Genomic DNA, 14,386 nt, shown 5'->3' with positions numbered 1-14,386 from the left:
CTACAAGTAGTCTACAAGATACGCAAGAAAGATATATATAGGGCCCGTATAAAGCCAAGAAGTCCCGGTCTCCAAAGACCTCGGCGAAGTCCGATTGAGAGCGACTCTTTGCAAATTGGGTCAGGAAGTAGATCAAAGGAAGAAAAGGATGGCTTACATTCGAGCGGAGAACCAAGCGGATCAGCTGAAGAACTTGGAGCGTCAACAACCATAGGGTTGTTAACCTCTTCGTCGTCCTCAACTCGAACCTCCTCTTCGACCGTCTGTTCCTCGAGAACGGTGGCGGAAGTGCTCTCGGCAACTCCGGGAAGTGCCGCAGTCAATCGTAAGTGAAGCGGGGAAAACTGTAAGCAAAGTCAGAATAGAAGAATAAGAAAAGATATTGGAACGTACCTCAGGACGACGAATAGAATATCCGCTCAAATCAACTGAAAAGGTTTCTTGAGTCTTGAGGTTCCGGAACACTGTTTGAGATCCTTGGACGGACACCTCGCGAAAGTCTTCGGCGAAGTTGAACTCCAAGGGCCATTCGAAAAGACAACCTAGACCGCGGATGGACTCCCTCGAGAGTTGAAGCCCCTCAGCATGTAGCTGAAGGTACTCCAACACGATTTTGGGGTTGGCGGCGATTTGACGAATTTCGGACTCCTTGTCCGTAATACTCTTTCGAGTAAGGGAAAGGGTGTCGGCAAGAGAACGGATAGTCGCAGAGAGTCGGTCTTGAGTCTCGAGAAGCCGGGTCAACTCGACCATGCGCTCGTGGAAGTCTAGAAAGAAACAAAACTTAGAAAGAATAAGGAAAGAAAGATTAAAGACTTACGACCAGGAGTGGGTGCACCCCAAGCTCGAACCTGATCCATCTGAGAAAAGGCCTCGTCTTGAGGGAGGATCCAGTCGCAAAGGTACCGATAAGTTTTGCATCGGGCACATTTGTCGGACCGGCCGACATAGTTGCACTCACGCGGGCAATAATGCATGTCAAGCATGAAATCCGCATCTCCTAGGAAAAGAATAAGTTAACAAAGGAATAGAGATACACAAAAGAAAGCTTACCGCTTTCATAGATCGCCCAGACTCCAAAATATCACGGAGGGAGAATGCTTCCCCGCGAGGAACATCGAAGCGATAGGGAACTTCTAAGAAAAAGAATTAAATTAGAAATTCAGAAACGAGATAGGATAAATGAAACTTACCAACGGAGGACCGCGCTAACGGATGCTTGACATCATGCGACTCCTAAGAAAGTTGGTTAAGTAGGAAAGAATAAAAAAAAGGAATAGGCAAGGACTTACCATGTCCGTACGCCGACATTGGATGTTCTTTTTGGCAGGCGGAGGGCTTATTGAAACCGCCCGGCCTTTTCCCTTCTCGCTGACAGTATTCTTGGATGAAGCGGGAGGAGCCTTGGACGAGCCAGCCTAAGAAAGAAATTTAGACTAAAGAAAGGATTTAAACAGACTAAAGGATGAATTACCGTGGTACTGCGCGTGGTCGGACGACCTTCGACGGTCAGAGGAACTGAAGGAGATGGCCTTTCATCTTCGCGGATGGTCTGTAAAATAGAATAAGGAAAGGAACGAATAGATAGAGGAAGGACTTACAGTGGATCGACGAGAAGGAGCAGGTTTTGGAAGAGGTTTTGGGCGAGGCCGGTTTGGAATGATCACCTCTACCCTACCTCTGCCTCTGCCCCGCCTGGATCCTCGAGCCCGTCCTCGCGTTGGCCTAGTCATGGGCTACCGAAAAGGTTAGCATCAAGATTAGGAGAACATATGGAAAAGGATACGTACGACAGGGGGAGACGACCTTAGCTCATCCACTTCGGATTCGCCGGAATCGTCCTCTTCTTCGTCATCTTCAGCGGCATTGTCAACACCGTCTTCGGAAGCCGTTTCTGGCTCAGTTGTCGATGTCTGAAACAAAAGGGAAGATTGAAATAAGATATAAGGAAAGATAAAAGAAAGAAAGAAGGAAACTTACCCTCTTCGCGGAAGAAGAAAGTCGAGGCTTCTTGATAGGCGGAACCGCTTCGATTTCGACTTCGGAACTTTCAGAAGGTGGAGGCCGAGCTTTCTTTGCGGAAAGTGAACGCCGTTGGGCGAGATCCAAGGAACGTCGATATTCGGGAGTCCAAGCTGGAGGACTGAATACCGCAAGAGGGGCTACTTCACTTAAGTAGTTTTGGTTGGGAGAAAGACGAAGATTGCAGGCCGGCTGAGAAGTTGGTTAGAAAGGAAAAGGAAAAGAATGGATTATATACGCACCAAATTGTAACTATCCCAGAGAGCAAGCTCATCTGCGGATAGAATCCAAGCATCAGGTTGGATCTCCGGAGGTGCAAGGCGGGAAACCGCAGCGCAAAGACTGCCGACAGCGGTAGGGAATAGTCGATGTGTATGTTTTGCGCGGAACTCATCCGCAATGCGATTCTATAGAAGGAACATCAGATAGATTAAAAGGATGGAAGAAGATTGACTTACGAGGCCGCGTTCTTCAAACTGGAAGGCTGCCTTGATAAGAGCCTTGCGCTCGTCTTCGTTCTTGACAGGACGCGTTACTGCATCTTGAAAGCAGCGGTGGACGCGGTAGAGATCGTTGTTGAACACTTCGATACCGTGATTATTGAACTCCGTAAGCCCGGGAAGCAGAGACATGGCTAAGAAAGAGACGACGCGTTAGAAGGGAAGGAAAAAGTAAGGAAGGAAGTTAAACAAAACTTGCGAAAAGGGGGACATACATAAAAAGGGGGGTTCGGCATACGCCGGATGACTTAGAAAAAGTGCGAGTTCCCTCTCGCGGAACCAAGTGGAGTGGGAATTTCCCAAAAAGGAAGACTTCTTGCTGTTTAATACATCGGACCCTTGATGGCTTAGATGTCAAATCAATAGCAGGAACAGATCATCTTGATAAGATGTGATAGATAAGAAAAAGGATAGATTAAAGGGTCCAGTACCCGCAAAATATGCGTGAACTTCATAGAATTGCATACCAACCAGAAGGAACATTGCGGATTAAGGCAGAAAGATTGCGGATTGACTCCAATACACCTAAGACGGACTGGGGACAGTCCTTTCTTTTGTTAGGGGAGATATCGCGATATAAATCGTAAAAGACCTTAAAAATGCATATTTATACAATTTTAACACTTATGAGTTATAAATTATGGGATTAATAGGACTAGAGTGAGCCCGCACTTCTAGTTAAAGCATGAGCCTCTACAAGAGACTTTATCCATACGAAATGTACAAAATTAGGAAAGATGAGAGACTTCGCTGAAGTTCAGAAAACTGTACGAACTTCAGGAAGCAGCCGTTTAAAAACCTTCGTTCTTGTATTGGAAGGCCTCCTCTTACTCTTGGAATGCTCATAGCAAACATAGGGATTTTATTATACAATTTATTGAAACTTCAACGAAGTCTGGTTGGACTGCTCGGATATTGGAATTCTCGGATATAGAAATCCAAACAAGGATAAAGGAAGGAACATCCGATTCTCATGAACGGAAAACAGAAAGAATAGGAATTTCTCGGAAAACCAAGGAAGCACGGACTTCAGCGAAGTGCACGTGTTATTTGATTTCAAGAAGGAAACCTTGGGGACAGGGCCTAGGATCGAGGCTAGATCTTCTCCAAAAAGGAATAGAACAGGAACAGGAAGAATGGATACGCCTGAAACAGGGACTCGTTCCCTAGGAAAAACAGGAGAATGCGGATATGTCGGGTACTTCGGCGAAGTCAAGTCCCTACATCGCAACCAGGAAACAAGGAATAGATATTCAGTTTAATATTCGATTGGGCACTTCAGCACATAAAACTCTTGTATTATACCCGATTAAGCGAGTTTCTGTTTGACTGAAAGGGATTTCATTATTATTTATTAGTTTCACACACATTTTGGACTTTTACTATTATTTATTAGAAAAACCGTATATAAGGAGGGCAGGAAAGAGGGATTTCCCCCAGCAACCTACGAGAGGAGACACAGTTCACCTACTAGGATTCGCTCGAGATTTGACCTTTGCCCCAGTCTTCACTGAAGTTGGTGTTCTGTGTTTGGAAGGATAGATTAGATTATTGCAATTGAATTTGGTATTGGCATATTGTCTTGGAATTGAACTCTGGATATTGAAGTCAATTTGGACTTATATTGAATTTGGATTGCTATTGTCTAGTTTGGATATTGAACTTGAAACCAAACTTCAGCGAAGACTTGTAAAAGCTTTGTTGAAAAGTCAGATATCGAATTTTGGGATTTGTGAATCATATTGTCACCCTTGTAGTGAAAGAACCTTGATTGAAACAACTATAAAACCGAAGAACCCCACATATTCTATCTTTCTTGGTGCCTCTTAGTGAAAACTAAAGCCTTAAGAATACCGACCTCCACCCCTTACACTTGTGTATACTCTTCTTGGTGTGGTTTTGGTTTGCGCACTTCGTGCTTGAGGTGTGTTTACTAGCCATATTTGGTGGTGTTACACAGCGTTATTATCGGCATCAGCTGCACAGCCGAATTGATGTGACGATAGCAGTGTATACCGACATGACCAATTTTGACACTTGTTGGGCTGCTCGGTCATTTTGGCATCAGGAGTGCAGCTGCATAACGACATGTTGGGGCTGATTTATTTAAGCACACATTTCCCCCGTCGCTGTCTTCCTCCCTTTCATCGTGCCCTCTTGTTCTCCTGCCCTCTTGTTATCTGTTGCCTCACTCATTTGACGATCCCTGTGAGCTTTCTTCTCTTTGTTACCTCATTCTGTATTGACTTTCCCTCAGATCACTCCTCATTCAGAGATCCCCTCCCTTGTCCTCAAGTCCCCTCCCCTCCCCCGTCTTTCCCCCGTCTTTCCCCTCTCCTGACAGCTGTGAGTTATTGATACACTCCTTTGGTATTGACTAGCAATTGACTCATTTTCAGCTTCTTTTCTGTTTGGTTAAATATTGTGGATGAAGATCTGGTCATAATGCACAGTTTTGGGTGAAGGTTCACATTCAGAGGGCTGACTGGGAGTAAAGTATATGTACATCTACTAGTGTCATAGTGTAGACAAATGTTTTCAGTACTAGTACTTGATTTTTGATCAATAAATGTCTATTATTTCTATCTATCCAGTTGTGACGAAACAGCATATTTGCATATATACTGAGACAAACTGTTGTATATCAAAATAAACACGTGGTATTAATCTCCGTTAGTCTATATAGTTACTGAATACGTACAACCACACCTCAGTGTCTAACCGTCACTGAGGTGTAAGTCGTCTTCTCTTCTTTTCCCATATTCAGAAGTACTCATCTTATCCTCTATAGTATACTCTCTTTAGGTACTATATCTTAATACAAGTGTCTAACCGTCACTGAGGTTATACTCTCTTTAGCCACTCTCTCGCACTCCGGAGCTCCGACGGACTCCGACGTTTCTCTGTTCTTACACTCTATTCAACACTGCGCATCACACAAACCCCCTCTTCATTAAGGTGCATTGGGCGTGCATTGAGGTGCATTGGCAAGCGTTGGGGTGCGATTTTCTGTGGGCGCTCCCGGACCAAACCTTCCGGCGCGTTGGCTGCATTGGCTGCGTTGGTGCGTTGAAAGCGTTGACACGCATTCACACGCGTTCACCCCGCCAACGTGCCATCACATGCCTCCACGCCAGACCCCTTTTTCCTGATGTTCTCACCACTATACTCGGGAAGGATGATGCTGACCTTTTGAACGAATACATCAAGAAGACGGCACAGGGAGTGCATGTGAAGTCAGCGAAAGAAGGTCAGGAGGAAGAGGAGGAAGCACACGCTATGAACGATGGAAATAAGGCGTATTATGGTTTTGAATGTTTATGGAAAGAAGCGGAAGGACTTGGCAAGGAAAAACGATCCTAATGCCAACCAGGAAGAGCCGTTAGTCAAACTGCCCCTGGTATGGCGTGCTGCTGTCGTTGGAGCATCACACATTGTGGACTACCTCAAGTCCGACCGACCATTGGAAGCATATTGATACTATGCAATGCGTAACAGCGATCAGTTGGCTATTTCCCTTCGTCGTACTACCACCACAGTGGCTAGGCTGGACCATCAACACCATCGGGGAATCACCGCTCTCTTCAGCAATCCTGTCTCAGAAGTTAGCTATGGTGAAGGAAATGTTCGCTCATGATCCCAAACTCATGTCGTTAGCTTTGAAAGAAAAGTAAGTGAGAGAATCCTGATGAATTCTGACCTCAGTTTGATGTTTTCAACGTTTGGCAGCATTAAGTTCATTGGATACAACCTATTGACAGTGGCAGTTCATCATGGTTGTACAACGAAGATGATTGACTTCCTACTTTCCAATGGCCTGTCTGAACTTTGTTCCTTTTCCCTGTTACATCCATGCCGGACCGATCCGGACCGACGCGACAATCACTTACTCCACTTACCTTAATCTCCGTACTACCTATTAAAGCCTAGACCATCGGCTTGGGAGTCGGCAGTCCGAATGCGGATCCGACTATACAATCCGTCTCGGACCTTGTACATTTCTATCCTATATAAGATGTACAACTTCGTAGTTACATTCTTTAGAATTAAACTCGACTCTGGTTTCCCAGTGACCTGGTCTAAGGCAGCTCGACTCAGGAAGCCGTTGTCCAATAACTTCGGCTACTGTCAAGACTCCGTCATTCTCTTCGACCTCCTTCACTCTCCTCGTCGCTCCCCGACACGCTCCGATCAACTCCGTTTCTTCCCTCTCTTCATCTTAGATCATTCCTCTTTTAGTATCTCCTTCCGTACATATCTTATATCTTATCTTATCGTTTCTCCCTTCGGTTCCGTTCGGTTCCGAGTCATTCCGCACGTCCTTAACAGTAGTTTAATTCTTTTTCTTGAGTCGAAATGTCGTTCACTCCGGACGACGTCTCTGATCAGTTCAAGATCTTCGATTCTATGTTTCCTTCCCGTCCTACTCCGATTACGACCCATGTCGGGTCTCATCTTCGTATATCCCATCTTCAAGTTCCCAGTTCTTCACGAAGGGTCAGTAGCGTTTATGCTTCTGATTCCAACGACCCATACAATACTTTACTATCTCCGAGCAAACTCCAAGGTACCGTTAATCGTCCCCGACGCTCTTCCAGCAATCGCAGCTCCAACCAACGCACTCCCCGACAATCTCCGATCATCTCCGAAATGCACATCGAGGAGGTTCCGGAGACACCCAGGAGGAATAAAGGCAAGGGTAGAGCGGATGACGACGACGATGACTCTTTTGACGATGGTACTGACCCCGAGGAGGATCCGTCGGATCCTCCGATCGGTGGCTCAGGAGGTGGTTCCGGAGGCGGTGGTCCTCCTGGTGGTGGCGGGGGAGGTGGTCATGGTCCGCCACAAGGCGGCGGAGCCGAGGGTTTCTTTTTGGCTTATGCTACCTACCTCACCACTCACAATCTTCTGCTTCAGCAAATGCTACGCGAAAAAGCAAAACCAAAGAAAGGTGCCAAACCGAAGGACCCCGAAACCTTCAACGGCTCCGACCCCACCAAACTCAAAAACTTCCTCACTGGTCTACAACTCCAGTTCAATTATTTCTCCGAATCCTTCGTCGACTCCGCTTCCAAAGTCAACTACGGACTTTCCTTCCTCCGTGGTATAGCTCTCGATTACTTTGAACCTGATTTGTTAGGTAGCGAGTTTTCCGAGCTGGATCCGCCGGCTTGGATGGTTAGCTACAGAGCTTGGGTAGTAGAACTCCAAACTAACTTTGGTCAAGTGGATGCCGCCGGAGAAGCGGCGGATAAGTTGGATTACTTGGTTATGCGGTCGAACGAGAAAATTGCGCCGTATATTACTAAATTCAACGACATCGCAGCTAAAATTGGTTATAGCGACTCCGCTCTTCAGCATGCCTTTTACAAAGGTCTTCCTGAACGTCTAAAGGACGGAGTTAGTAACATCACCGGCGGGAAGCCGGCGTTGTATCATCCTCTCAAAGCGGCTGCTAAAGCCGTAGATCTTCGCTATTGGCAGCGCGAGGCCGAAAAATCCCGAGCTAATCGCCAGTCCAATTCCAATTCCAATTCCAATTCCAATTCCAATTCTACTCCGAAACAATCCTCTTCCTCTACCTCTACTTCCAACAACAACTCCTCTTCCTCTTCACAATCCAAGTCCAAGCCGAAAGGCAAAGGACAGACCTCGAACTCTTCCACTTCCAACGCTTCCGCTTCGGCCTCCGCCGCTCCCCGTCTCCCATTCTTGGAGAAGTTAGGAACGGATGGAAAACTCAACGCTGACGAGAAGGCCCGACGGTTGAAGGAAGGGTTGTGTAGTTATTGTGGGTTGGGTAAACATAAAGTTGAGGATTGTCAAAAGAAGAAGACTAATCAGACTGCGAAGGATGCTAAAGCCCGTGCAGCGACAGTCTCTTCTACTCCGGAGAAGGCCAAGTCCGACGAGAAATCGGGAAACTAGGCTGCAACTCCGATGCCTCGACACAAGCTCGGAGTTGCACTGCACCGGATTGTGTCTATCCTGAGGTTACACTCAACGCAGCTGCGCTCTCTTCTTCTAATTCGCTTATGGTTCCTCTTACCTCCGATACATATAATTTCTTGGCCCTAGTGGACTCCGGTTCTTCCCATTGCTTTATTGATAAAGGCTTTGTTACAAAGAATCTAGTACATACAATATCTATTTCACCTATATCTTTACGATTACTCGACGGTTCCATCGGCTCCGTTATTACGTCATCCGCCTCGCTTCCGATGAAGTTCTCTACAGGCAAAACCATTCTAATCGACTTTTACGTCACTTCTCTAGATTCTACTTGCAACTTAGTTCTGGGATACAACTGGCTCAACCGCTACAATCCGTTGATTGACTGGTCTGAAAACAGTATCACTTTCCGAACCGACACGCTTCCGAATCCGGCCGACCGTCCGACTCCCTCTGTCGAGGACTCAGACAAATCCATTCCGGCGGGCCCGAGCAAACGCCAACAGGCTAAACTCCGCTATGCTTCTAAAACTTCTCACTTTCCTTTTGAGCCTATTTACTCCTATGCAGATCTTCTTAACGCTCCGTCCAACTCGACTCCGCTGGTTTCCATCATCTCTGCTCGTGCTTACTTGAACGCTACAAAGCAATCAGGTGCGCGATCTTATACCATGCAGATGGTAGACACAACGGAAAAGTCGGTGACTGGAAGAGCCTCGGAATTATCCGATGAGGATCTCGCACGTATTCCTACGGAGTATCACGAGTTCGCTGATGTTTTCTCCGAGTCGAAAGCCGGGGAACTTCCCCCGCATAGACCTTACGATATTAAAATCAATCTAGAGGATGGTTCGGATCCGCCTTACGGACCGATCTACTCTCTTTCCACAGCCGAACTCAAAGCACTTCGAGACTTCATAGACGAACACATCAGTGCTGGACTCATCACTCCTTCGAAATCCCCTTACGGTGCTCCGGTTCTTTTTGTCAAGAAGAAGTCGGGCGATCTCCGCCTATGCGTCGACTTCCGTGGCCTTAACAAGATCACGAAGAAAGACCGGTATCCGCTTCCTCTTATATCTGACCTTCTAGACTCACCTCGGAGGGCTCGGATTTACACCAAGCTAGACTTACGTCATGCTTATCATCTCGTCCGGATCGCTCCCGGAGACGAACCAAAAACCGCTTTCAGGACTCGTTACGGATCCTTTGAATGGCGTGTTATGCCGGAAGGTTTAACCAATGCTCCATCTGTTTTTCAACGCTTTGTTAACGATATTTTCTCTGACATGCTTGACGTCAATGTCCTTGTTTATTTGGATGACATCCTTATTTACTTGGATGACCTCGAATCCCATCGGGAGCATGTTAAGGAAGTACTCCGTAGACTCCGAAAGAACGGTCTCTACTGTAAAGCTTCGAAATGCGACTTCCACACAGACACCATTGAATACCTCGGTTACATTCTCTCCCCCGAAGGCTTGCGAATGGACATGGCAAAGGTCAAAGTCATTACCGAATGGCCTCCGCCGCGTAAGATCAAGGATATCCAATCTTTCCTTGGTTTTTGCAATTTCTATCGGCGCTTTATTTACGATTATAGTGCCATCACTGTCCCTCTTACCCGCCTCACCCGGAAGCAGATCAAATGGAATTTCGGTCCCGAATGTCAGAAAGCGTTTGAAACGTTAAAGGAAGCTTTTACTCATGCTCCTATACTTACGCACTGGCTTCCTGATCAGGAAATCATTCTGGAGACCGACGCTTCCGATTATGCATTAGCTGCAATCCTTTCCCTTCGGACCGAGGACGGTGAGATTCACCCTATTGCTTTCCACTCACGCACTTTCACGCCTCCCGAACTCAACTACGACGTCCACGACAAGGAGCTTCTTGCTATATTCGAAGCGTTCAAACGGTGGTGACATTATTTGGAGGGTTCCGGAGATCCGGTCGACGTGGTTACAGATCACAAGAACTTGGAATACTTCACTTCTACCAAGATTCTTACCCGTCGGCAAGTTAGGTGGTCCGAATATCTCTCTCATTTTAACATGGTTATTCGTTTCCGTCCCGGACGTCTCGGAACTAAACCGGACGCTCTTACTAGACGATGGGACGTCTACCCTAAAGAGGGGGATACCGCTTATGCCAGTCTTAATCCTCATAACTTCCGTCCAGTCTTTACACAAGAACAACTCTCCTCCTCCCTCCGTGCTACCTTCCTTGAAGGCCCCGTCCTTCGCGCTAGTGTCATTATGGATATTGAACGACTTCACGAAGACATCCGAACAGCTCAGTCAGAAGACGAATCCCTTCGGGAACATTTCCGGTCCGCTACGGATCCCGAGAAATCCCGTTGGTCTTTAGATGAGTCTGGTTTTCTTCGTCTTGATGAACAAATCTACGTTCCAGATGCTAAGGATCTCCAACTCCGGGTCCTCCGCATCTTTCATGACCATATTCTAGCTGGACACTTCGGTCAGAATCGTACCCTAGAGACTATCCGCCGACAGTACACTTGGCCACGGATCCGCGAATTGGTCCGTGATTACGTTAAGTCCTGTGTTATCTGTAATAGGAACAAGTCTCCGAGACATCGACCGTACGGTATGCTTCAGCCTCTACCAGTTCCGGCCCGTCCGTGGGATTCTATATCCATGGACTTCATCGAAGAACTCCCGAATTCTAATGGCTATAATTCCATCCTAGTCATTATAGATCGTGCCTCTAAACAATCCATTTTCATTCCAACCGACACTACTATCACTTCCGAACAGCTTGCACGCATCTTTATTATTCATGTCTTCTCTAAACACGGGGTTCCGAATCATGTCACTTCCGATCGCGGATCCGAATTCGTCTCTCGATTCATGCGCTCCTTAGGTACCGCTCTGGATATGAAGCTTCACTTCACTTCCGGATACCACCCTTCGGCCGACGGACAGACCGAACGTGCTAACCAAACTCTAGAACAGTACATCCGAATCTACTGCAATTATCAGCAGGACAATTGGGACGAACTTCTTCCATTAGCAGAGTTCGCGTATAACAACGCTCCGAACGCTTCCACCGGCATCTCTCCTTTCTTTGCCAACAAGGGTTATCATCTGAACATCACTGTCCATCCAGAACGCGATATCGCATCCGAACGGGCCCGTGAGTTTGTCGTCGATCTTGACGAATTACATTCTATGCTCCGTGACGAGTTAACAGCAGCTCAGAAACGCTACAAGGAACAGAAGGACAAAAAGCTTATACCGCATCCCAAATGGAAGGTCGGAGACCGAGTCATGGTGACAGCCAAAAACATCAAATCGACTCGGCCGACCAAGAAGTTTTCGGAGAAGTATCTCGGTCCTTTTGAAATCATAGCTCAACCGTCCACAGTTGCTTACACTCTTCAGCTTCCGAAGGAACTCCGCTCTATTCATCCCGTCTTTCACGTCTCTCAACTAGAATCTATCCTTCCTAATCCTATCCCTAATCGTGTCCAGGACCCGCCCGGACCCGTTATCGTCGAAGACTCTGAAGATCATTACGAGGTCTCGGAGATACTCGATTCCAAAATTGACCGACGGTTCCGATGCAAGCTGCAGTACTATGTACGGTGGTTAGGATATGAAGGTACTGACGAAGAATACTCTTGGATCCCGGCCGATAATTTCCAGGCCGAGGAGATCATTACGGAATTTCACGCTAAGTACCCTAATAGACCGGGTCCCTCCGGATCCTTATGATCCTTATTCACTCATTTCACTGTGTTCAATTTCAAGAAAAGTTTTTACAATATAAGGCCCAAGTGGCCGTTTCGGTCCGTACTATATACATTTTTCTTTCTCTACCTATTAAGGTCCGACATCGGCTGCTTCCATTCCTTACGCTTCTACCTCCATCTCATCTCCATCTTTTTCCCCTTCGGCTCCCTTCGGCTCCGCTTCTTCTTCCTCTTCCTCTTCCTCTATCGCCTTTTTCTTCCCTTTCTTCTTTTCACTCTGTTCCACTTCTACTTCATCTTCTTCACCTGTCGCACGCTTCCGTTTCAGAGCCCGCCTCGGTACTTCAACAGCTTCCAATTGAAGCTTTTTCTTCGTTCCCGCTCGGCCCCGAACCAACTTGCGTAGCAACGCGTTGTTTTCCTCCGCTAACTCGTTGCTTCTCCGCATCTCCTCCAGAATCTCTTCTAAGACACTGTCCCTATCCTGGACAGTCGGAGCCGAACGACCACCCGAGGTCAAGGAACACTTGACTTTCGACTTCCTACACTCGGTACAAGCATGACCAAGCTTGGAAGCCGCCGGGACCGAACAGTCAAGCTCTTTCAAAGAGCAACGATCGCAAACTAAGGAAAGGTCAGACAGGTGTTGAAAAAACAGAAACAAAAGAAAACTTACCTTTCGGAGCCGCGATAATCCGACCCCCTTCTGCCTCTTTCACTACTCGTTTCTTTTTGCCTCCATCCATATAATTTCCGATCGGCCGCTTCGCCCGATCTTTTCCTTCCTCCACTCCGAGTTCATACGCGTCGAAAGGAGTCATTAATTTCAACTATCCAAAGGGTTAGTAAGTACTAAAATAACAACAAAAGGGACTTACGTTTTCGGACAACTCTTCTTCCATCTGCGCTTCCTCATTTCTTTGTCCTACTCTGGACCCGCTCGCGTCCATCGATCTTCTCTCTTCTTCCTCTCGTCGGACCCGCTCGGCTTCGTCTCGCTTCCATTTCGCCAACTTCTCCCTACGCTCAGCCTGCTCGGTATCCCACACTTCCTGCTCATGAGCCGACTTCACTTCTTTTTTGTACTCCTCATCCTCAAAAACAGTCTTTTCCCACTCCCACTCATCCAACTCCTCCTGCGCCGCACGGATCCGACTTTTTTCGTCGCGCACCATCTTCGCCCACTGCATATCGGAAACTCCGCCGGGGCGCGTGAACTTGGACGCATCGAAGGGCTCGACTCCGATCGGATGCGGCTTGTCGAAAGGCCTTCGTTTGTTAAGGGTGGGTCTAGGCGTAAGAAGGGGAAGGAACTCGGTGGGAACTGCGCTCATGATGGTGAAGGAAGGAGGTTAAGGGGGAATGAACTTAGAAAATTTCATGGTACGCTTTATATATCCTTTTTCTTATTTGTCTCCCTTTGCCTCTCGGCAATCATTCGATCGTTTTCAACTTAGAAAATCACGTTCATCGGACTCCACACGGATCCGACTCACTTCATTTTTTTTTCGAAATTCCACCTTACTATAATTACATCGGTTTCCGTCTCGGAAAGGTTCTTGAGGGCAAGAACCTTAAGAGGGGGATACTGTTACATCCATGCCGGACCGATCCGGACCGACGCGACAATCACTTACTCCACTTACCTTAATCTCCGTACTACCTATTAAAGCCTAGACCATCGGCTTGGGAGTCGGCGGTCCGAATGCGGATCCGACTATACAATCCGTCTCGGACCTTGTACATTTCTATCCTATATAAGATGTACAACTTCGTAGTTACATTCTTTAGAATTAAACTCGACTCTGGTTTCCCAGTGACCTGGTCTAAGGCAGCTCGACTCAGGAAGCCGTTGTCCAATAACTTCGGCTACTGTCAAGACTCCGTCATTCTCTTCGACCTCCTTCACTCTCCTCGTCGCTCCCCGACACGCTCCGATCAACTCCGTTTCTTCCCTCTCTTCATCTTAGATCATTCCTCTTTTAGTATCTCCTTCCGTACATATCTTATATCTTATCTTATCGTTTCTCCCTTCGGTTCCGTTCGGTTCCGAGTCATTCCGCACGTCCTTAACATTCCCTCTGGATGATATTGAGCAGCCGATATAGTGAAGATAAGTCGCGCAGTCTCCCAGTGATGATTAGCAACTGCCACTGCCAGAGGTGTTAGACCTGGGGGTACCTTGAGTGAA

General features: G+C 47.1%; 2 protein-coding genes across 2 annotated transcripts; one reads left to right on the top strand and one right to left on the bottom strand.

Moving 5' to 3' along the window:
• On the bottom strand, positions 1-2,654 carry E1B28_011544 (uncharacterized protein; the record flags this gene model as incomplete). Its single annotated transcript, XM_043156594.1, has 14 exons — positions 1-104; positions 158-344; positions 394-767; positions 821-877; positions 940-1,000; positions 1,054-1,136; positions 1,194-1,236; positions 1,293-1,418; positions 1,475-1,552; positions 1,602-1,736; positions 1,791-1,913; positions 1,981-2,214; positions 2,265-2,429; positions 2,481-2,654. 14 exons carry the CDS (start codon positions 2,652-2,654, stop codon positions 1-3), a joined length of 1,944 nt encoding a protein of 647 aa, XP_043006381.1.
• A 3,154-nt stretch (positions 2,655-5,808) lies between these two features.
• Positions 5,809-6,000, top strand: E1B28_011543 (uncharacterized protein; the record flags this gene model as incomplete). Its single annotated transcript, XM_043156593.1, has 1 exon — positions 5,809-6,000. The coding sequence occupies one exon, from the start codon at positions 5,809-5,811 to the stop codon at positions 5,998-6,000; it is 192 nt and encodes a 63-aa protein (XP_043006380.1).
• Between the last annotated feature and the right edge of the window lie 8,386 nt (positions 6,001-14,386).

This window comes from Marasmius oreades, chromosome 7, assembly GCF_018924745.1.
Source record: "Marasmius oreades isolate 03SP1 chromosome 7, whole genome shotgun sequence".
NCBI lineage: Eukaryota > Fungi > Basidiomycota > Agaricomycetes > Agaricales > Marasmiaceae > Marasmius > Marasmius oreades.
The sequence above is the reverse complement of the archived record's forward strand: the minus strand, read 5'-3'. Positions and strand labels throughout refer to the sequence as shown.